Source organism: Erithacus rubecula, assembly GCF_903797595.1.
Source record: "Erithacus rubecula genome assembly, chromosome: 1".
Lineage (NCBI taxonomy): Eukaryota > Metazoa > Chordata > Aves > Passeriformes > Muscicapidae > Erithacus > Erithacus rubecula.
The window spans coordinates 18,928,861-18,951,340 of NC_136658.1; the positions used below are offsets into that span (position 1 = coordinate 18,928,861).

A 22,480-nucleotide genomic window follows, 5' to 3' on the forward strand; every position below is an offset into this window, starting at 1 on the left:
TGCTTACTTCTGTATAGTTTTAGCTTTCAGTATTTATTCTAGGTCAGCTATTTTTCTAGAACTCTGACTACAACAATCTTTTAAAATAAGTACTTAATCAGTGCCACTGTTCTCTGCTCAAGATAACCTAATGGTGTAGTTCTGCAGTAAATAGCAAAGACACAAAATTCCAAGCACTCCCATTTTGAGCTACTATAGATTATTAATTATGTTGTATTATGTATGTAAAAAAAAATACAAAGGCAAGACTTATTTAAATTTTCCACTGAAATTTAATGTATTTTCTATAAAAACAATTAAGGCATAAATCTAGTGTGCATGAAGACAATCTAGAAAATGCAACAAGTGCAGCAGATTTAAAAAAGGATTTGACAGTTGTTGCTTTGGGCTTAGAAAGACCAGTTTCTGGTGATTGTTTCCAATACTTCAAACTGAAGTATAAAACTAGGTGTGGGAGTACTAAAAGGAATAAGGAAAGAAGGCAAAGGACATGGCAGGAAAAGAACAGTAAGAAAGGTGTTAGTGGGTGAAGGGATTAATAATGAGAAAAATCACATGGAAATAATCTAGCTCTTTAGCAACAAAAAACAGTAATAAATGGGGATTATAGTATATAGTAAATATTTCACTAGCAGCTATGTAAGGAAAGTACTTACTTATCATTTCTTCTTTATCTGATTCTTGTGCTAAGATAACGTCTCTGAAAACAGTAAAGTCACAGGCATAGATTAAGTCAGTAAAACCAAAATGAAACAAACCTGGATTAAAACAGTGTCAGCAAAGAATGGCCCAAAGAATGAATGATACACTTACTTTGCATTGACAAGGATGATCAACATTAAGAAATAAATAAAGAATGGATCTGCTTGTTGTAGATATCCATCCCATATTGCCTGAGTGACTTCAGCTGAACAGTAATATGAGAAGAGGCTTCCAAGCTAAAAATTGGAAAATAATGTGATAAAAAGCAATTAGCAGGAACAATCTTATCAGGAATACATTTTTAACAGAAATACATCTAAAAGAAAATAAACCAAACAAAATTATGATAAAACCTATATCTGCACAGTGTACTGAAGGATAGTTCTAACATCTAAACCAATTTTTATGGAAATAGTGCACAGCACTACAGATTATCTGTGAATAAATATGACTATTGTGAAGGCAAAGTTGGCTGTACACTGCCAGCCTTGCAAATTCAATCACAGATAACACAATCAAGCTGGAGTACTGTTTAGCTCACAGCCACTGCTAAACACCAATTATACCAACAAGACAATCATAAGAGAATATATTTACTCAAATAGTATAGCAATTAGGGGTTTGAAAGGATCCTGCAAACATAATTATTTTTATTTTCCACAGTAGAATTGGGCTAATTTAACATGGCTGCACATTAGTTTGACATCACTTACTTAGCATTACATTATAATGCTTTATGACTGAGTAATTAAACATTTGCAAACATCAAAAGATTTTCATTACCATTTAAGAAACTCTTTGCCTGCTCCATGCTCCCAGTCTGAAAATATACCCTCTCTGATATACAAAGTTCAAAGCAGATAAAAGGTAGGAACTTGTTACCATATGTGCCAGAAAACATTGACAATCACACCTAACTCAAATGTATAAAACCTGACTTCACTGGGGTCTTACTGAACTTGATGCACAGAAATTCTGATGCACACCAACACAGCTGTAGCTTCCTAAAGCTTGGTATCTGTTTTAAAACATCATAATGGAATATTTCAACACTTTCTAGTACAGTTTTACAGCAAAAGATAAAAAGATCTATTCAACTCTGACTCAAATGCAACTTAAGGCACAATGTCCATGAACAATATGACAATGGCAGGTCTCTATGTTGCTTATAAATTTCTAAGTATTAGTAATACACCTATATAAACTGAGATTTTTTGCAGATGAAGCAGGGAATTTTACTGTAATCTCATTATAAAACATGAAACTTAAGATTTTTTCCTAAAATTGTACACCAGGAAGCATGGTGTTGAGGACTGGTAGCTACACCAACTTACTTCACTACCACCTTCAGAGAGAAGATTCTTTTTCTAATTAGGTTCCAAAATTCTAATAAACAACTTCTAAGAACTTTGTATTTACTAAGGACAATTCTACTAAAAAATGGAAATTTAGTGGCAAAAAAAGACCTAATTTCTCTTTTGAAGGCTCATGAGACTAGCAAAAGGCAGACTTTGAGAATATGAAAACTTTTCCTAGACATATTTTTATACTAAAATTGGCAGCAGCCTTAAAAAAAACCAAAACCCCATCCAAATACAGAGCTCACAGTTTAATAATTCATTTCATTCTTCTTTAACTGAAAAAAATTTACACAGCCAGTGAGTATGAAAGCAGAACCTAGCAGAGTTCATGGGTCAAAGCCTTCTCTATTGAATTACAGACTTTGCCAGCACAAGAACAGTATCATGATTTTGTATTGCATATACTAAGTAGCATTGAAACAAAAATTTTCTTGTACTCCTCCTACACAAACTTTATAAAAAACTGACGTAAGCATCTTTACAATCTGAGGCACTTTTGAAGAAGAAATGACTAATGCTTTAAAAGTTGCAAAATATTTGTGCTTAAATTCTATAAGACATACACATATGTCTTAGCAGGGAGGTTTTTAATTCATACTTCAGTTTTAAAAGATCTGTCAGACTTATGTTTACCCATATCTACAACATACAGCTGCCCGCAATCAAAAGAAACATCAGGGCATTTGCTTTTTGAATACATCAGTTAATTTCATTCTTCCTTACTCCAAGAAGTTCCTAACATCAGTAGCTCAATAAAGACTCACCCAGTACAATAAAAATGTGACATTAACAAGACCTCATACCTCATGCTAAACACTAAAGACAAAAAGCTCATGCTATATTAAAACATGCAACTTATCTTAATATATGCAATTCTAATTGCTTGTACTACTCTTCCACAAACTGGCAATATGTACTTAAATTTTAACAGAAATTTATTTTTCATTATGTTTCCCTACATTCACTTTATTACCCAGTTGAGTGCATATGAATCTGGAGTCATCTTCTTGGTATCAAGAAAGGAGCAGAGTTCAGGCTCATGGTACTGAAGCAACAGTCTAAATAGATGAAAGGGTCTTCCCTTCATAAAACAATCCCTAAAAAGTAGCAATGAAAATAATAAACTTCCCTGTAATATTGCCATTTTCAGACTTACAGTAGCAATTTGTTACTGTCTTTGATTATGCACACGGATTGATTATGAAGTCAACAAGCCTCAAGAATTAAAAAACTAACCAACCAAATCAAACCAGCAAAAAACTGACAAGCACTGAAACCCCACTAAATTAACAAGGCAGCAGAACGAAATACTGCCAATACTTGACAGATTATATAATAGAGAAGTGTTTAAAACAGATTTAAATCTCAAAACAAGGCAAGCATGATACCAATGGAGCAGAGATTCACTAATCTACTATAAACTGCCTTTCTACGCCTTTATTCTCCTACTCAAGAGAAAAAAAAACAGGGAACAGTCTACATCTCATTGAAACACCACCTAGATTCCTACAGAGAAGCTCAAATACCAGATACTCTGCAAGCCTTCTACAGCTGAAAGCACATGAATTATACAATCATAACACCACTATCCCCAAACAGCTCACAGAGTGTTGCAGAGCAGAAAGGGACACAAGCTGAGTCAAGTGACAGAACCAATAAATGCTTCTTGCCACAGCAGCAAACATGCATTTTTCATATTTTGGGCACATATCCATCAGCCAGGCTGGAATCTTCTCTCCAGGCAGTCAGAATAAGATCTTTAATTACAGACTATCCAGCTTGCTGAAGTGTCATGGTGCTCCAACATACATAAATACGTATTTTAGTGAGAGCACCTACGTAACAGCATGAAAATCTCAAATTCAGTATTTGTCATTAAAAGTATCTAGCAACTTGAAAAAAATAATTTCAGTCCCAACTCAATAGAACATACGGAAAATATCAAAATAGTAACTACTTCTAAAGAGATTTTGAGATTTAATTAGTGCTTATGAATTACTGTTTCTGAAGGGATAGAAGTATTTTAGATCCCAAAAACCATAGGGAAGGGAACTAAAAACCACTTTCACATAACCTATGTGAATTAGTTCATAAACAAATGTTTTTGATATTGCATTAAAGGATAGTTCTTTAAAAGGCATACTGAGTGTAGATCAGTCACATGCTAACTCTGCAACTGACCCAATTAACTCTTCTTAAACCAACCCAATCATCTCCTGGATTTCAAACCAACAGGTACTGAAATTTATGATCACATGAAAGAAAGAATCTGACAACATGACTACAAACAATGCTACTCTAGGCAAAACCAACATGCACATCTTTCAGAGAATCCTTCTACTGCCAATAAAAATAGTACATATGGAAATGAATTTTACCTTGGAATGAATTTATTCATGATGGCATAGAAGCAGTTGTACAAATCACTGCGAGGCAAATGAAGGTGCACCAGAGGTTTGAGGAGATGTATCCAGCCGAGGCAAGAACTGTATCTAACATTGCGTGATTTACAATAAAATGTAATAACAGACTCAATATCCAAAATTAATACTGACTTCTCTTCTTCTGGCACTGACAACTGCTCTGAAATAGGCACAGAAATATAAACTGTGTTAAAGGCTTTTCAGAGAAATTGAATGAGATTATTTCATAGCAAAATTGCACCAATAGGGACTGATCAGGGGAAAAAACCCAACAAAACTGGACAAACAAAAAGCTGGCTATTTGGATTAAATTCTTATAGAAAGGCATTTAGAAAGATATCAAAGTACAAGTGATTTTATAAAAGGATAAGACATTTAAATATCATTTAAATACCAAAACAACGAGATGAAAAGTTTGAGGTTTCCAGGATCTAGATGAAAGAAAGAGGTGGATTCTTTTAATGCACAGAATGCTCCTCTTCTACTCCGATTTGATGTGCTTAGCACATAACTTAGGCTCAACTCTACAACAAAAGTAATTTCAATTTCAACATAGATCAACCCACAATGCATACCTTCAATTTCTCAAAAGCTGACTGACATGCAAATTTATCCAAATCAGAAGTTTTGGCTTCAGATCAGCTAGGCTTACAGACTTAAATTTTAGCATTAACTTATAACATTTTTTATGTCCAGGATGGGGGAAAAAGATATGTACACATTACATTAACACAGCGGCATGAAATTTCTAGGAAAAATGTGTCCTCCTCAGTTACAAGAAGACAATAAATACAAAAAGACAACTATCAGCCACTGAAGTGCTCAATTTTGTAAGTTACGAATATAATTTTTTCTTCTTCCTGAAAAGAGATTATGATTAAATAAGAGAGTGGAAATTCTACCCCATCTCTTTCCTTTACAGGATAGAGAGAAGAAAAATAAGTCCTACTAGATTTTAGGCCTACAAAGTGTAGAAATGCAGTTGAGAAACTGCAGGTATGTATACATGCACCAACTCCATCCTCTGCCTTAAATTTCAATTGCACAAGAATAAATAAAGTGATAGGTAATAAAATAGAAGATTCTCCTATTGAAACAATGAGATGTATCCTGATTTATGAGTCAGCATTGATTCCATCAAGTGATCACTGATATCAATGCTGTTGCACCATGTTTGACCAGTTCTGTGATGAGTTGCCGAGCAGATCCTGTGGCAGCTCCTTGAAGACATACCAGAGTATTATTTCCTTTGTCCTGTCAGCACCTTGCTTGCACAAACACAGCCTTTCATTTTCACTAAAAATGCTATTAAAAAGTATCCTTCTTTAGAACAGCTTTTGAAGTCCAAAATGTTTAATATATTTCTTCTCTCAAATGTTATATGTATTTTCTTGATCCAGCAGGTTTTCAGATTAAAAAACAAGCCTTCCACAATTAATAACTTGAAGGACACTATACAAAGAATGTCTGCTTTAAAAGATGGAGCCTGGAAAACAATTATCATCTTTTCATCTCACAAAACTTTCTGACTATGCAAACTGTCACTTACAAGCTAATACTATAAACTCCCATGATGTCACCCTCCCAGAGTCTGTGTATAGGTAAGACTATTGTTTTCTTACAGTTTCTTTCTGGTTGTTATCTGCTCTTTCATCTTCCTCCTCAAAGCTTCCTCCAAAATGTAAACATCATTCAGATCATTTAATTGAAATAAAGTCTTAAGACAACTGAGAATACAGAAGTTTTCAAACTGATGATGTAAATGTAACACAACTTACCAATTAACTCTTGGCAATCCTCGTGAATTATACTCTGCTCAGGTAGGTCTAAGGAGCCATCCCAGGATGCCAGGCTGTCTCCCTTTCCTACAACATTAAGTGCAATCTGAAAACAAAACCAGAAAGCCCTCTAAATATTTCAGTCTCTTTTTGCAGTTGTTCAATTACTGAACACAGTAATTAAAAAAAAAAAAAAAAAAAGAGAACTATTCTTAAACTGAATCAACATAGATGTGTATTAAAATTCCAGTACTACATCTCTTCTGTAGAGATGCCTGGCAATTAAATCTTTAACCTCAAATGAAACACAACTTCAAGTATTTCCTGCTTCTTGATTTAAGCTCATATTTACCTTCCAGACTTTGGCCCTTAGATCAGCAGGCAATTGCCTTCCTTGAATGATGTTTCTTACAGTTTCAAGATCACAACCTCCTTCTTCTAGAGCATCTGCAAGATCTTTTATCCTAAAATAATGAAATGTAAATTTAAAAAAATCAATTCTACTATTTTTCAATGTTTATGTAGATTGAAGGCTACTGTCAAGCAAATCCCACACATATGCAAAGGTATAAGACAGCTTGGGAATTACTAAAGAGAAAAACTTGCAAAATGTTATTTATTCCTCTACTTTAAAGCTGCTTGTTGAACTTCTAATTCCATTCATCTTACTTACAAGAAAAATGAAGTTTGCTTTTTTGTTTTCATTAAGTGACAAGGTAGAAAAATGTATAATAAAAATGCAAATTCAGTTGTAGTTTATTAGTTTCAGCAACTTTTGATTTCAGTAGGTTTTCACACACACAGAGCAAACATTACACCTAAATTAAATAGTGGAGTTATTTGAAATAAAATATTAGATGTCCTAGAAAACAAAGCACTTATTTCAAAGGTTTAGAACAGTCAGCTTTTAACCTCACTTTTCCCTGAAATGTGAAAAGATCTTTTAATCAAACTCAAATTTATTTAACTATACAGTTCTAGTATTTTAAGTATGGACACATTCACAAGTCTGAATTAAAACATACAAAAAATGTTAATAACTTAGAGAGTAGCCAAATACACAAATTGACAAGAAAAACATTAACAACAATTGCTGTAGTAAGACAACAAAAGTTTACAAGCATTATAGATAAGAAGGAATTCAGCATTCAGGAGTGATTACTTTACAATCTCTCTGACAGCTTCTGCAGACTGGTTCAATGTTTCCATGCTGTCAGTAATGGGAGAACCACATCTGGTGATTTCAGGATTTCAATATCGCGTAGCAGAGTAGTGGCAACACAGGTTCACTGGAAAAATAGCAATGGCAGTGACACATGGGTCCCCAGGCAAAACTCCCTTGCTACATCCTCTTAACTCTTCTCTACTTGCTCTGACATCTGCCTTAAGAAAGGCTTTGCTTCAGATACCTGGTGAGTTAAACACACATCCAGGGGGCTTATAGCCAGAGCAAAACAAAGAACATGATTGTTTCTCCAGGACAGATACTCACATGGGAAGATGCATTCCTGGTGAATAACACACCTATTTATACACATGGAGTAACAGATGTTAAAGTCTTATCAGTGGAATTCTCAATTACTCCATGACTATGACATAGTCAATTCAAATAGCCACAGAAAAAGAATGTCAGCTGTTGAGCTCTTGTCTACTTTAATTTGCATATATATACAACTAACTCTTTGATATATAAGTTCACAAGTTTGGTCTCCTGAAAATTTCAAACACATATTTCTGATTTTCTAAATAATATCCTTTAGGACAAATAGATTAAAATCTCAGATCTAGAAGAAGGCATGCAGATATTTAACTAGCTTTACTCAAGACTTGAAGTATTTACAGGTCTGAAGAGTAAGCCTTTTTCCTTGCATTATATCAGCCAGTTTCTTTGCCACTACTTTTTGGTTTTCATTTTAAATCATATTTCAAATATACACTGGGGCACAACTCTATTTTATTCAAGTAATTTTGCAAATCTGGATTAAAAAAAGCACAGATTACAAAGAGTTTTTGATTTCCCTTATTTTCTCACATTTTCAGTATTATAAAAAAAGAAAAAAAATCTCAATGTTTGTTTTGTATGGGACTAGAGGTTGCACAGGTTACCAATCCCTTTCCTGAGAAAGAAATGGAGGGGAAATGGAGGGAAAGCAGAATATGGAAGCACACTTGCACTTTCATCACCTATCCTGTTGTCCCATTGTACGTAATGGTCAATGCCTGAAAAGTTAAATGAATGGATCAGTCAGCCTTGAATAAAAATCAAGTATTTGCAGGACATTTAGACAGAGACCTCCCAGCTCTCAGTAGAACTGCATGAACTCTAATACGATGTAGCTTCAACAGAAGCCAAAATCAAACATCAGCTGGAGAGAATGAAGTGCTCTTAGACATGTTGCACGTTTCTGTGAACACTGTGTATGAAAAACAGACTAGAGAGCAACAGCCAGGCTGTGACTTACAGCACACAAAATACAACTAGTTGCTACAACTATATCCCAAGTATTAAACAGATATGTGGAAATGAATGCAATAGCTGTGTACACATTCCATTTCAAGCAGAAATTCTGTATCACCCAAAGAAACTCTTTTGAGAACAAAAAAGTAATTTTTACTTGAAACAACACTTAAAACTACATCTACACTAATTACAGAATCACCTGGAAAAGAATGTTTCACAAACCCACAAGCACTAATTCTGCCAGTTACTAGTATCCAGTAATCAAGAAGCTGTGCATGGGTTAAAAGCAACTAAACATGTTATCTGCAAATGTGTGCTTCTGCTGCTTGACAACATTTTACCACTTGCAAAAACTTCTTCCAAGTGCTGTCACCCCCACTAGCTACACTGTATAGATGAGAAGCAAATGCCAGTTTTACTACTTCATCTCACAAAGCAAGACACTGACATGCCCATCTGCCACATGAAGAGATGTGATGTATTACCAACAAGGAGTTAAATGAAATAACAGCAGGGGGGGAAAAATGCTTTGTTCTGCTGTGATTCAATTAGGTGCTCATTTTCTCCATCAACTGCAAGATTGCTCACAGGCTGTAGTAAGGACTTTTCAAAGATTAAATAAATTCTTTTCTAGTAAACTTTCTATTCAGGCTAACTTGCAAAGTACAAAACATGAAAGTGATTTCAACACTTTAACACATGTCCACTCGCTGTGTTTTACCTTATTTCTGTCAGTTGCTCTATAAATATTCCAGCAAACTGCTAACAATCTGGATCCTTGTCTTTCACGAGTGAAGAGTGGCTAGGAAGTCTTCTATTCACATGGACAACTATACTTATTTTGAACAGAAAACAGCACTTCTCCCTGTGGGCAAACTCCTCCAGACCTGAACAACTGTACTTTCTGCTCTGCCATGGCTTTGCTGCCTGTTTCTAGGTGCTACTCAAGATTTTGGTTAGATGTGTAGAATTCCAGCCTACACCCAAGCCATGGCCTGAAAGATAAATTCCCACATAATATACTTCAAATTGTCATAATACAATATATTCCTATTAGTGTATGTGCAGTGTATTTCCATACTTACAAAAGGATCTCTTACATTCATGCCAGTCTGGTGACTTATTATAATCAATAAGTAGCCATCCTCACAAATATTAAACAGGCCTTTTGTAACTTAAGATGTGTAAGCTGGTGGCAAGAAAAATTGATCAGCTATTGGGAATTCAGCTTAAGCCACTTCTTATAAGTATTATTTATATGTGACTGAGATACTTGGTAATAATCACTCATAAACACTAGTGAAGGGATTAAAAGTGTGGGAATCTGAACAGCAGGGAAAAGATAATAGTAAGTGATCAATAAACTACATAAAGTGTTAATACTACAATCAATTTCATACATTTATAGAAGCTGTTACTACAGTTCCTACTTTTAATTCAGGATTTTCCTGACTACCAGGAAAAAGCCTCAACAAGAGGGATATTGAATTGAAATTAATGAGTGCTTGTTCTCCACTGAAAACAAACAAAAACGAACCCCTCACATTTGCTTCAAAATATCCATTGTATCCAGCACACCACTGAAACATCTTTTATTCTCCGATAGAATTTTGGAGAAAAACAGTTCCCTGAGATTTTTTTTCTTCAATTTCATGGTTAACTGGAAAGGACTTTTCTATTCATGGGCTTTCAGAAGAAATAACTATGTCTCCAAGTACTAATTACTCACATTGTGAGAATGGAAAAGATACACTGGAAATAGATTTGTCACCCTGTTGTTTTAGGCAGTTGCAGCGCATTTTGGGACCATAAGATGAGTTATTCCAGTGCAAAGTTAAATGCGCAGGAACAATTCCATCTGTGGTTAGTGTTATATCTAGCTACTTCAGGTCCTGATTTCCCAAGTACAGATCTTAAAAATTATGACTTGATCAAGTTTCCTGAAGTCTGAATATTAAACAAACATCTACAAAAAGGTTTTAGAAATTAATTCATAACCATTAATCTGTTTGAAAATCTGAACAAGAAAAATAAGGTTCAAATCAGCGGTTTCCTTGATAAATAAGGCAAGAAAAATCAATAACTTCCCATTACAAACATTTTAACTAATAACAGGCCATCTTATTTGTGTCTAAACAGTCTACTGACTAGATGTATTACACTGACTGAAATTATGATTAAAATAAACTTGCAGGAAAAAATATATTTTACAGCAGTTTGAAAGCAGCCTGCCTCCTTTGTGTTTCACAGCATTCTTAGCTTTGGACAGATACATCTTCCGGAACAAAATAGTGCTAGCAATTTCTCAAGTTAGCTCTTGAGTATATGCCAAATAACTCAAAACAAACATTTAGCAAACAAGGTATATGATTTAAAAATTATTTTGCTCATTTTTAAATCAAAAGTGATGATAGCAACTTCTTGTATTTACTGAAGAAAAAAACCAAACTACACTCTTATCTTTGTCTATACAAAAGTTTGGGGTGGTGGTGATGCTGGATTTTCTTTTTAATTTCATTTTTTTGTGCAGTGGCAAAGTTCTCTGATTTTTGTTGAGCAAAACACCAAGCAGTCAGTACAGATGTTGAGGGGTTTAATTCATAATTAGTTTGTGACACTTTCCCCTCACCCAAATCACTTATACTAGCACTGCATGACAAGTCAACACAGGGAAAACAAACAGGGAATTTTATGTGCATGAGCACATCTGGATTCTACAGGTGCTGCAACAGCCACTGAACACCAAATCCCATCTGCCTTTTAATCCTCCTAAGGAAGTGAGGAGAGGACATGGAATCAGCACTGCCAGTTTTGCTCCCAGTAAACTCAGGCATACATATGGATCACTACATGCATTATATGTTTGGGTACTTTTTAAAGTTGAAATCCTGCATACTTCAATATATGACAATGTAGTAATTTACACCAAAAAGCTCTTTCAACAACAACTGCTCACACCACTGAAATATAAATACAAACACTTTAAATGCATAAATATAAAAGCAAATACTCCACTGAAACTGGCTTTTAAACAAAAACCAAAACAGGAAAACAAACCCAAAAAGCCACGTGAAGTTACTAAGCAAGCAGTAAGGAATGCAAATTTGTCATTCACAGAACTAGTAAATGGATGCACTGTCACATATTAATGCAGCATTTAAGCATAAAACTCTTGAATTGTTCCCGTAAAGACTTAAATCTGTTTTAACAAATGCCTTCAAGTTTGCATTTTCTAGTATCATCAGCATAGTTTACTATAGTTTTGAAGCTGCCAATCAGAATATCAACATTGCAGGCTGTGCCTTGAAATGTGTCTGGAAACACACTTCTTCTCATCCTTAGAAGAAATTCTAGAGAAGTTGGTCATGATCTGGGAGACAGCAACATTATTCCAATATTAGTAATGGAAGTTATCTGAAGTATTTTTTCCAGAGGTATTTGGGGTATGGTTCTTATTCAATGTCCAGGGTTATATTTCAAAGTGTCAAGAGTGCATCCCTCGCTTTGTAATTATATGGCCCTAGTCAGGTCTTTATTTAGAAATAATGCTTATGCAACACTGCTTATAGGAAAAGCTTCATAAATGTTGAGGCTGTAACTAAAAGAAAAAAAAAAAACAAGAATAAAAAAAGATACCAACTAACTTTAGCTTTCTAGTTAATGATACCAAGAGTCGTATTTGTAGAACCAAGCTAGACAAAGAAGAGGTTCCACCTACACACACCTGTGTGTGTGCTGTGGCTGCTTTACAGTGAGATAACTAGGCACAAAGAAGGCTAGGCTCAGACTGCAGGAAACTTGAATCTGCTACATCACACAGAGCCTAAAAGCAAAAAAAATCAGACTGGAAGTGATCATAAAAAGCAGGTCTGTAAAGTCATTGCTTGAAAAGCATATACGTGGAAAGGACAAAGAGCAATGGCACAGAGCCACAGAAAGAAATCACATGCAATGCAGAAGCACAGACAAAAACAAAGTGAAGATGCAAAGGGAGAAGTTGGGTGCAGTAAGAACAGCTTCAGTGTTTAAACATATGTTTATTTAAGCCTTGGCAATTTTGAGTGAATACGCATGCAACAAACACTAAAATCACATCACTGTTACCATCAAAATGATCCTATACACGCTCCAGAAATAGTCTCTATTCTTGTCCTAGAGGTTCAATGTAAAACCCATTATAAGCAATAGCTGTACTAAAGGAGGGTGGCGAGCAAAATCATTCAGAAAACGAGGCAAGACCTACTACTGTCACCTGCTCCTGACAGCAGGCACGCAGCGAAAGGGGAAGCCAAACTGAACAAAGCAACTCCAGGCAGACTCCTGGAGCAGCTCCTACCGCACATTAAAGCTGTCATTTTAAACGGGAGCGACCGGCTGGCTCCAGGCTGGGCACGGCCCTCGCTTCGCGTCTCGCCCGTGTTTTGACGGGCCCCTTCCCCTCGGGGACCCGGAGCCGCCGAGCGCCGGCGGCGTTTGCGGGGCGCTCCCGGCGCGACCCCGCACCCGCCCCGAGCGCGGCGGGTCCCGGGGGCAGAGCGGCGGCGGGCCGGGCGCTCCGGCCCCGCTCCGCTCGTCCCCGATGCGGAGCGGAGGGGAGGGGGGCACGCACACCCCCACAACTCACCAGCTGCCCGGCGGCGGCGGCGCCTCTTCCCCTTCCGCCATCGCTGTTGACGTGCCCGCTCGCCCGGCCGTAAAGCGCGCTCGGGAGGTGGGTCCTCCCCGAGGCCGCGGCTCCCCAAGCCCGTCCCCTTCCCGGCCGCTGTCGCCGCCTCCCCACCGCCGGGCTGAGGGCGCGGGCCGCAAAGCGCGGAAGCCTGGCACGGGAGCGGGGCGGGAGCGGCCTCCGCCTCTGAGGCAGCGCCTGCAGCGCCCCCAGAGCAGGGCCGGGGAGCTGCTCTGCCGCAGGTTTGAATGGTTTCGACTTTCATAAAGCTGTACTGCTTTGCCAGATGTAGGTTTGATTATTGACTTTCCCCACAGTGTTTAATGTGCCACAGGTTGGGCGTACTCCGCGGGTCGGGGAAATTCACAAGTCTCACGCAGTTTCCAAGGGCTAAAAATCACTTGGTGACGTCCATTAGCTACCCTGGGCAGAACAACACTAATGCTCTCTGTCATGCTCATTCCTTACCCACTTGCATCCTCAAAGGGGGGAAAACAGCATACTTCAATGGAATTGAGAAAAAAATCATTGGAGCGGGTTATACACGGAGCAACAGTGCCGCCTTACGAGAAAGTGCAGTCCTTGCACTGGCGTGTTTCACTCGCGCGGCTCGGGCTGCGCGGCGGCAGCAGCGCCCCGGCCGGGAGCGGCACGGCTCCTGCGGCATGGGCCCCATGGGCAACACTCATGCCAGGGTAACGCGCGCCTTCCGCAGGCACCTCTCTGCTCCTCAGGAAAGATTGCGCGAATTACCTCAACCAAGAAAGTAGGTATTTTACAGTATGACACCGGGCTGAGGAAATTAAATGAATGTTGTGAAGAACGGGGTAATAGTTTTAATTCCTTTCCTGTTTCTCTCACTTCTATATTTTCCACTTTAAAAAAAAAAAAAAAAAGAAAGAAAGAAAGAAAAGAAAGAAAAAACATAAAAAATTCCCCAGCATGCACTTAAAGGCATACTCCGTTTCCAGAGGACTATTGGTGAGATGCGCTGTCAGCTGTGGCACAGCCTGCCCGAGGCAGCGCCGCCCCCGGCCCGGCCCCGCGCGCAGTGCGCAGGCGCGGCGGCGGCGGCGGCATGGGGGACACGCTGGAGGAGCCGTGGTGGGACACCGCGAGCGGCGACATTCCAGGTACTCCTCTCCTGGAGCCCGCTCCCCACGCTGCCACTGAAGCACTTTGTCCAAGAGACAGCCCCCCACCCTATTTTTCTGCCCTCCCTCCTTTACGTTGGATTTTTGGGTTTTTTTTTCCACTTCCCGCCTCCGCCTTTCCCTTCTCTGCTTTTAATTTACTTCTGCAGGTTTTCCACTCTCACTCGCTTTTCCCCCTGTGCCTGTTTTTCCCTGCTTGCTACCGAGGGCGGGTTTGCTTGTGAGCAGAATGTCTGCGGCGAGGTGATGTCCGGTCTCTGATCTGAGTGAGCCCTGGGACAGACGATGAAAATACCTGGGTAACAACAGGACCCCGCTTAACAAAAGTACACTTTCGCCAAGTTTAAAAAGCGGGGCAAGGGGAATGGGAAAACCTCTTGCTTTGAATTCAGAGCTCACCTCTCTCTTGCATTCATTTACCTTCCAAACTGTATTTTCTTCCCAAGAATTTATTTCATGAAAGGCTTTTGCATAATGTGTGATCTTTGTGGGTTCCTTCCACCTCAGAATATTCCGTGATTGTGTTTGCCATTACCGGCATTAGCTTACTTGCAGTTCTGTAAGGCCTAGGAAACAGTAAATTCATTGTAGATAGAGCCTTTGGAGGCAAAAGTATCTTTGGTACTTGAAAAGCATCACCCATGTGCTCACTGAGGTGCATGGCATCACCCTTGCCATGTGTTACTGTAAATGGGCAAGAGTTAACAAGTTCTCTCCAGTCATTTCTCCTTGGACCATGGTGCTGTGACTGATTTATCTTTTTTTCCCCTGATGGTTATGGTACCTGTCTCATACACTTGTGTTTTTTCAATGTGTCTCAAGACCACAAGCTGTAAAATGCTTTATCTGTAATGCTTATGTTTTAGTAATGCACATTTAGTAAATGCACACATTTTAGTGTGAAAATTGAGGTAGATCGAGGGAACTAAAATGACTTTAGACTTTATAGTGCCCTAATTTATTGATTGTTTTTTAAATATTATATTGGCAAGAGTTGGGAATTACTGGGAGTTATCTGCACCTCTGCAAAGAGTCCAGTTTTTTTAATGTCTTGATAATTGGTGCTTATTTCCTATGAAAAATGCTTGGAGAATAGTTTGAGAGGAAGTAATATAAGTTGTATGTATGTAATAAAGAGGACTTGCAAGACCTAATTATGCTTCTGAGCATTTAATTGTTGTTTTTAGTCTCATGTGGGTTCCTTAAGCAGTGCCAGTTTCCGTGGTAAATGCTCTTCATTCGGAGTTTTCCTTAAGAGCCTACCTGTGCATTCAGCCACTACAGGTTTCATTTGGGATGGGTGGTTAGCTGACTGTTACAATGTTGGCAGCTTTCCTTTAGGAACTGCATACAGAGCATGACTTTGATTATAAACTTTTGATGTGATGGATGAACTATCTGACTCTGAGGTGAGACTGTGAATGACAACTTTTCCAGTTATGAAAAACTTAGGATTTTTGCAATAGTGCTTTTGAGCTGCTGAAAGAATTAAGGTGGAAAATAACCTCTGGAGGTGTCTAACCCAGTCCTGTATACTTTACTCCAAGAACATTCTTTGAGTGAATTATGAGTAGTAATTACAGGTGAGTGTTGTGCAAACCAGGTAGTCTGCTGTCTGCAGCCCATCTTTGTAAACTTGTTGACAGGCTCTTTATATGGAGCCTGTTGTTGGATGAAGTTGACACAAGCTATCAGTAAACATAAAACATCTGTCACTTTTATTTTGTGTAGCTATTTTTCACATAAAACAGTAAAATCTGTACAGCATCTTATTGATACTGTAAAATGCTTTAAAATTGATTGGCATAAAAGAGGAAATCAGGGTTCACAATGTATAATGTAGGCAGCAGTACAAGAAAATAATTGCACGTTACTGAGCACCTTTGAAAGACTTGGTCAATTTTATTTCTATGAATCATCAAGTTTTGTTAAAAAAATACTATTCGGCCTCATTTGCTGACCTATTTAAAAATAACATCTCTGCCATAACTGCAGGTGCAAAGCAGAATTCAAAATCTACTTTTGAAATACTGATCTTCTGCCAGATCCTTTAAAATTAATTCTAGAATAAGTTCTGACCTACAGAATATTTGTCAGAACTCAGCTCTCAAAAGTGTTTTGGATTTTAGCCACTTGTAGTTAAAATGAGTATGAACTTTGTTCATGCACTCCACCTAAAGAGTACGAAAACACAAAATATATGTCAATACATCTCCTAGTGTATGGATATGTAATTCTAAATTTACTTTTGGCCATAGCATTGGAAGTCATTATTTTAGAGTCCATATTAAAGATTAGAGGTAATTACTCTCACCTTAAGACATGAATTTTTACCCTGCTGCAAGTGATTCATAGATGTAAAAAAAGCCCACAAAACCCAAGGAAAAAATGCTAAAGAGATACCCATCTTTTTACCTTGTCACATGACAAAACTATAGATTCTTGCCTGATAATGCCTTCAGCAAGCCTTTGAGATGAGATTTGTGGAGGGAGTGGTTAGGGATTGTTCTCTACTTAGCAGCCTGGTTTAGTGGTACTCATGTCCCATGTCATGCAACTGCAGGACTTCCTTACCTTCTTTTTTTCCAGTTAGTGTCTCAACTTTGTCCAGTCTTCATGTGATTTTTATATTGCATTTAGAATTACAAAGAAAAGAATAAGGAATTCGGAGGAGTTTATTTTGTACTGGTGTAGGACACCAAGATTCTCCTCTTCCCTCTGTGAACAGAAAAGAACAATTCTCACAGTGCTATAAATGTCCAGATCTTGCCTGTAGCCAGTGTGCCTCATCTTCCAGTCAGTTTGAGGGAGAGGGATGGACTTCTCTTTTTCAGAAATTCTTCCAGTTTCCTCCTTTTTAAATACCACTCTTTGTCATTCATTTTCCATGCTTTCTGAGTCACCCTTAATCCCATAGGAGTGTAGTATCCCCATTTGTCAGTTTTAGATCCTTAAGTAGGATCTACCTATGAGAGGCTTGGCCCTCATAGATAGAAATTATTTGTGTTATTGCAAGACAGGAGCAAAACTCTTCTATGTCAGCAGCACAAATAGATGGAAGTATAATATGGGACCACAGAGGATGATTTGGCAGTGCTTGGGGGGTCCTGTGTGGGCTCTAAAGCAAAGAATGCTATTGCAGGGATTGATTTCTGTTGCCAGGGGTTCTCTTTCCTTTCTGTGTACTGAAAGGTGCCAGTTAACATCAATTTGTAATATGTGATTTGTAGCTAATGAGAAGCAGACTCTTCATTGTAGTGCATTCAGTGGGAGCACTGTTGCATGATCAGAGCTGAGTTCTGCTGCTGGACTCTGTATGAGGAGGTTTGTATCTCTTATTTTTGGCTCATTGAAGACTTGCTCTTCCTTGTAATAGAGCTTGGTCAGTACTTCAATATCTTTCTGATAAGCATGCCAAGTTGACAGTTGCTTTCTGAAATCTGTGTTTCTTCACATCAATGTACATCCATTCTGCAAGTTGCAATGGTGTTCTTCTGTGAGCTGTGTTGGGTTCTGAGCATACATGATGCAGACTCTCAGAACTTGATAGCTGTAGATTTAGTGAACAAAATGGGAAGCATTTCCTTTTTACTGTGGAAGAGTCTTAAATGTCTGCATATTAACACAGATGTGTCTTGTAGGACACAGCTGAAATAATATTTCAGTAGACTGATCTTTTAAAACTTTTTTTCAAGTACTTCTAGAGAATTTCTTGTGAAGCTGTAGAGGAAGGCATAGGTTTCTTGTGGATTTGCACAAACAGTCACAGCAATGCTAATGTGTTGTACTGTCTCAGTGGTTAAGTTAAACTTTTAGCTGTGAAATGAAAGGGAAAAATGGGGTAACTGAATGCATCAGAATCTCTCCTTGCTTCAGAAAAAGGATTGCAGTTCTGGCTATAGCACTGTGTTCACCACCAGCTTTTGCTCTATTTAGGAATTAGGATTTGGCAGTTCTTAAAGAAACACCTATGTGTAAGGAGTTTTCCCACGTATTATCAGTTGAGCCATTTAGACTGTTGGAATGCACTCTGTTAAGGGAAGAAGAACAAGGGAGACATTAATACCAGAGAAATACGTACATTTTTATATTTTAAAGCAGTGACTAGTGTTAGTTGGTATTAAAGGAGTCTTGTGTGGGAGTTCCTTGCTGTAGTAGTAGTATTTTGTTAGTCTTTCTTAATATTCTGTGAGACAGTGAGAAATTTTCTTGAAGAGCAACAACTGCTGTTTTTCAGAAAATTGGTAACAACAAGCATGGAGTCTTTTCTAATGTTTTTGTTTGAGGTTTGTGTGTGTGTGTGTGTGTGTGTTGGCTGAAGGGAAACCTTGAATTTTAAGTCTTTCAAAGAAGTTATGCTTTAAGAAAAGCAAAAAGGCAAAATTCTCTTATGGATGAACTAGAATTTCTTGTGCAAAAAGTTCAGTTAAAAAGAAAACCCTTTCACTAGGAACAATGAATCTGGTTACATATTTTAAGTGAATGTGAGGAGTTGAAAGGAAGGGCAAGATTGTGGAAGAATGCAAGAATAAAGCTGTAAGCCACATCTTGCTGTTAAGCTTGATACTAATTTTGATCAGTTCTTAAATACTTTTTAATTGAACTGAAATCTAAATACTGTAGTCCAAATGATGGAATTTTATATAGCTGATGCAAACAATATCCATCTTGATTCTCACATCTCTTTTCCTAACATAACATCTGCATGAATCGTAGCAGAGATAATCACACTTGTTAACTCCTTGAGGAGGGAGTTGCTTATCTTCACAACATACTTTTAAAGTGATGCTTGGCACAGCAAGGAGCTCTGCATTTCTCTAAATTCAATATGTTTTACAAGAGATTTCTCCATGTCTGTCTCCATTCCATCTTTAATGTTGAACTTACTGAGACACTTCTTGGCTAGACCAACTTTGAAAACATGACACCTTCTGTAGTCCCTCTTCATATAACCACCTTTTTATAAATCTGCTGAAATAACCTTACTATTACTTGTAGAACATGTCAGAACTGAATTTATAGTAGAAAATTATTTGTGTCTTGTGCTCCTGTACTATGAGTAGCAAAAATCCAGAATTGCTCCAGAAAAAGTGGAGCAGAGCATGGTCCCTGGAGACAGGCAGTTAATTTTGGCTCGTAAGAATTTGGCTGTCCTGATGTCCTGTGATTGGTGACTGTTGATGTGCTGGCCATGTGGATGGTTTCTGATGTTTCTCCAATGGAAACAATTGCTGCCAAGATTCAGATGGCTTAAATCCATTTTAATGTCCCAGATCACAGAAAATTATTTACCTTCTCCCTCCACTTTGAAGGCAGGCTTTAGACACAGTCCTTATAATGCGTATCTTTCCAGAAGGGCCCTCCTGGAGGGGTTTGTTGGGATGTCCAGCAGGAATTTTGACAGGTGCTTTGGTTGTGCTTGCAGGCTTTGGTTTGGGGATCCGGGTTGGAATTGAACGACGGAACGTATTGGTAATCTGGAAATAAACCGAGAAAATAAATAATGGGTTAGGGAGAAGAAACAAGCTGTGTTTTTAGCTTGGTAGTGCTTTTTCCACTTTGTAAATGTGAATGCATTGCTTTTAGAGCTGTTTGTTTAAACTTCCTTTATCTTGTTGGGAATGAGGCAGAAGCTTTGTATTTAATTTACCTACTGAATTGGTGAATGTCAAAGAATCTCAATGGATTTAAATTCAGAGTATAAATAAGAGGGGTTTCCTTTCTGTCAGCTGACTATCAGCCTTAGGAGCTGAGTGAGTGGTGCAGTGCAAAGTCTTGAACTGTGTGGGTCTCTGGGTGAATAATCAGAGAACTTCCACATGCAGAAGCAAATCTTGTTTCAGTCCTAAGTATAAGGCAATACCCAAGCCATACTTTACTGTGAGAGATTGTTCTTTGACAGTGACCAGTATACACAAAATTAATATATTTGTGAGGCAACTCTCCCTTCAGAATGACCATAGTCATAATATTTAATTGCACAAAAAATGTAAATATTTTTAAAAAAAGTTATGTGCATGAAAAGGGGTGAAGAAGTATAAAGTCAAGAAGCTTGTTTGGAAAGTACCATTATCTGAAACCAGGATTAAACATATGCTACTCATGCAAAAACTTTTTTTGTGTCACAAACATTTTTATATAACTTTTTCAGTCAAGATAAAGGTAAAAGAACCTCACTTCATGTGTTTAAAAAAAAACCCAAAACAAAAAACAAAGAATGAAAATAGTGTTCAAATGGGGACAATAGAAAGCAGTGTTGGAATTCTGGTGACTTAATTATGAATAAGAATGAGCTAGATTAAAATGGGTTTAGAGAAAACTTCCTAGTGGCTATAATGGTCTGTCTGGCCTGATTAAAAAAATAAAAATAATCAAAAATCAAAAGCTTGCCATTTACCTGTAGAAAATTATGTATGACAGGGTTTTCAACAGAATAAAGCTGAACCAGCATCAGATCATTGCATGTGTTCAGTGTGGAGGAATTTGGGGGAAGTTTGCACGTCCCAGATGTGCTTAATGGATTATGATTAAGGAAAAAAGTCATCCTGGGCTTAATTGAAGTTTGATAACAAAGAGACAAAATAATAATGATCTCCCAGAACAGTGTGGTATGTTTCTAAGAGTTCTGAAGGAGGTAATATTTAAAATTGCACAGTCTTTGTTCGTGATGTGCAATCCTCCACTGAAATTGTTGGTGATGCTAGGGGGGTGCAATGCCACTTTGGGGTAAAGCTTCACAGCAGATTCAAAAATATAACTGCTGAACTGATCAAAGTGTAGAAATGTCAGTTAAGTAATATGTTTGCCCACATGGTTACTAATTTTATGAAAACATCCACATTTCTTATCAGGGATAATATTCAGGTCTGTTAGATATTTTGATATAGGTACATCCTATTGGATTGTTTAATGATGACACCCATGTGGGAGGGAAAGACCTAGGTAAGTTTTTTAAAAAAAACCCTTGAAAGTGGTCCCTAACAAACATCTTTTGAGAGCAGATTTTGTGGGCAAACTGTGTGAAAACTAAGGAAAATTCTCAAGGTTAATAAGTGTCAAGTGGATAGGTAGCAGAGCAGTGAGCTAGTTTTTAATAGTATAGTGGAGATAGCATCTAAATCTCACAGACACCTCTGATACTCAACATATTCAGAAACTGCACAGAAAGACAGTGCTGAAATGATAATATTTACATGTGGTAAAACAGGCAGAATATTAGAGGCAAGAGCTGACAGTAATTCATGTTAGTAAAAGCGTGTCTGTTCAGTGATAACAATTGAAAAATAATGTATGTAGGGAAAACTAGTTCATGTACAGTAGTGACATCTATTGTGCCTCAGAACACAGATCTTGGAATCCCTGTAAATCAGCCTGATTGCTCAGCCAGCAACTGGCTGTTGTCAGAAATGTAACAGACAGGTTAGGAATTACTAGAAAAACAACAGAAGAAAGCAAACCACATAATTTTTTAGTGTGTAAATCCAAACCATCCTACACTGTGAACGTCTTGCTGGGTTTTGTCCAAACAGCTCAAGAAAGGGTATGCCAAAATGCAAAAAATGTGGTAGGGACTATCAATTATGAAATGTCTTCTGAGTGAAGATAATTAACATGCACTAAACCTCTTCAAGATTGGAAAATAGATGGTGGTAAGAAAAATAAACAACAGCAGAAATGTAGCATTATGGTGAATAGGGCAATTCTCTAGCATGCTTGAGAGGGCATCCACTGGGAGTGGATTAAAGGTATATGAAATGTGGTTTTCCTTGTTAATGAGCTATGAAGCTCATTGGGACAGACAATTTTTGAGATGAGGATATAAATTGGTTTGCAGAGAATTTGTACTGATTTGGGACATCCGTCACGGACTGCTAAACATAAAGATGTGTGGAGATTCCAGCTGTAAGTTGCAGGCTGCCAGAGGCTGAGTTTTCT

General features: G+C 37.8%; 3 protein-coding genes across 8 annotated transcripts in view; 1 reads left to right on the forward strand and 2 right to left on the reverse strand.

Annotated features, from left to right (window-relative positions):
- TBC1D23 (TBC1 domain family member 23) overlaps window positions 1–13,503 on the reverse strand; it is a 31,316-nt gene extending 17,813 nt beyond the window's left edge. For 2 of the 4 annotated variants that reach the window (XM_079311905.1, XM_079311907.1), the window contains exons 1-8: window positions 13,350–13,425; window positions 7,427–7,553; window positions 6,617–6,728; window positions 6,265–6,370; window positions 4,442–4,646; window positions 3,037–3,160; window positions 814–938; window positions 657–700 (exon numbers count right to left, since the gene is read on the reverse strand). In XM_079311905.1, coding sequence (XP_079168031.1) covers window positions 657–700; window positions 814–938; window positions 3,037–3,160; window positions 4,442–4,646; window positions 6,265–6,370; window positions 6,617–6,728; window positions 7,427–7,473 — 763 coding nt within the window. In that variant the 5' untranslated portion in view covers window positions 7,474–7,553; window positions 13,350–13,425. Of the gene's footprint in view, window positions 1–656; window positions 701–813; window positions 939–3,036; window positions 3,161–4,441; window positions 4,647–6,264; window positions 6,371–6,616; window positions 6,729–7,426; window positions 7,554–13,349 lie in introns of all 4 variants that reach the window. The other 2 variants (XM_079311908.1, XM_079311906.1) reach the window with 1 other exon arrangement.
- A 925-nt stretch (window positions 13,504–14,428) lies between these two features.
- The window catches only part of CMSS1 (cms1 ribosomal small subunit homolog), a 218,045-nt gene continuing 209,993 nt past the window's right edge, over window positions 14,429–22,480 (forward strand). Inside the window, exon 1 of the mRNA XM_079311511.1 lies at window positions 14,429–14,524. Coding sequence (XP_079167637.1) covers window positions 14,470–14,524 — 55 coding nt within the window. The 5' untranslated portion in view covers window positions 14,429–14,469. The remainder of the gene's footprint in view (window positions 14,525–22,480) is intronic.
- Window positions 17,711–22,480, reverse strand: part of FILIP1L (filamin A interacting protein 1 like) — a 183,902-nt gene continuing 179,132 nt past the window's right edge. For all 3 annotated transcript variants that reach the window (XM_079309418.1, XM_079309419.1, XM_079309420.1), the window contains 2 exons: window positions 19,838–20,022; window positions 17,711–18,575 (listed from right to left, as the gene is read on the reverse strand). In XM_079309418.1, the coding sequence (XP_079165544.1) occupies window positions 18,485–18,575; window positions 19,838–20,022 (276 nt within the window). In that variant the 3' untranslated portion in view covers window positions 17,711–18,484. The remainder of the gene's footprint in view (window positions 18,576–19,837; window positions 20,023–22,480) is intronic.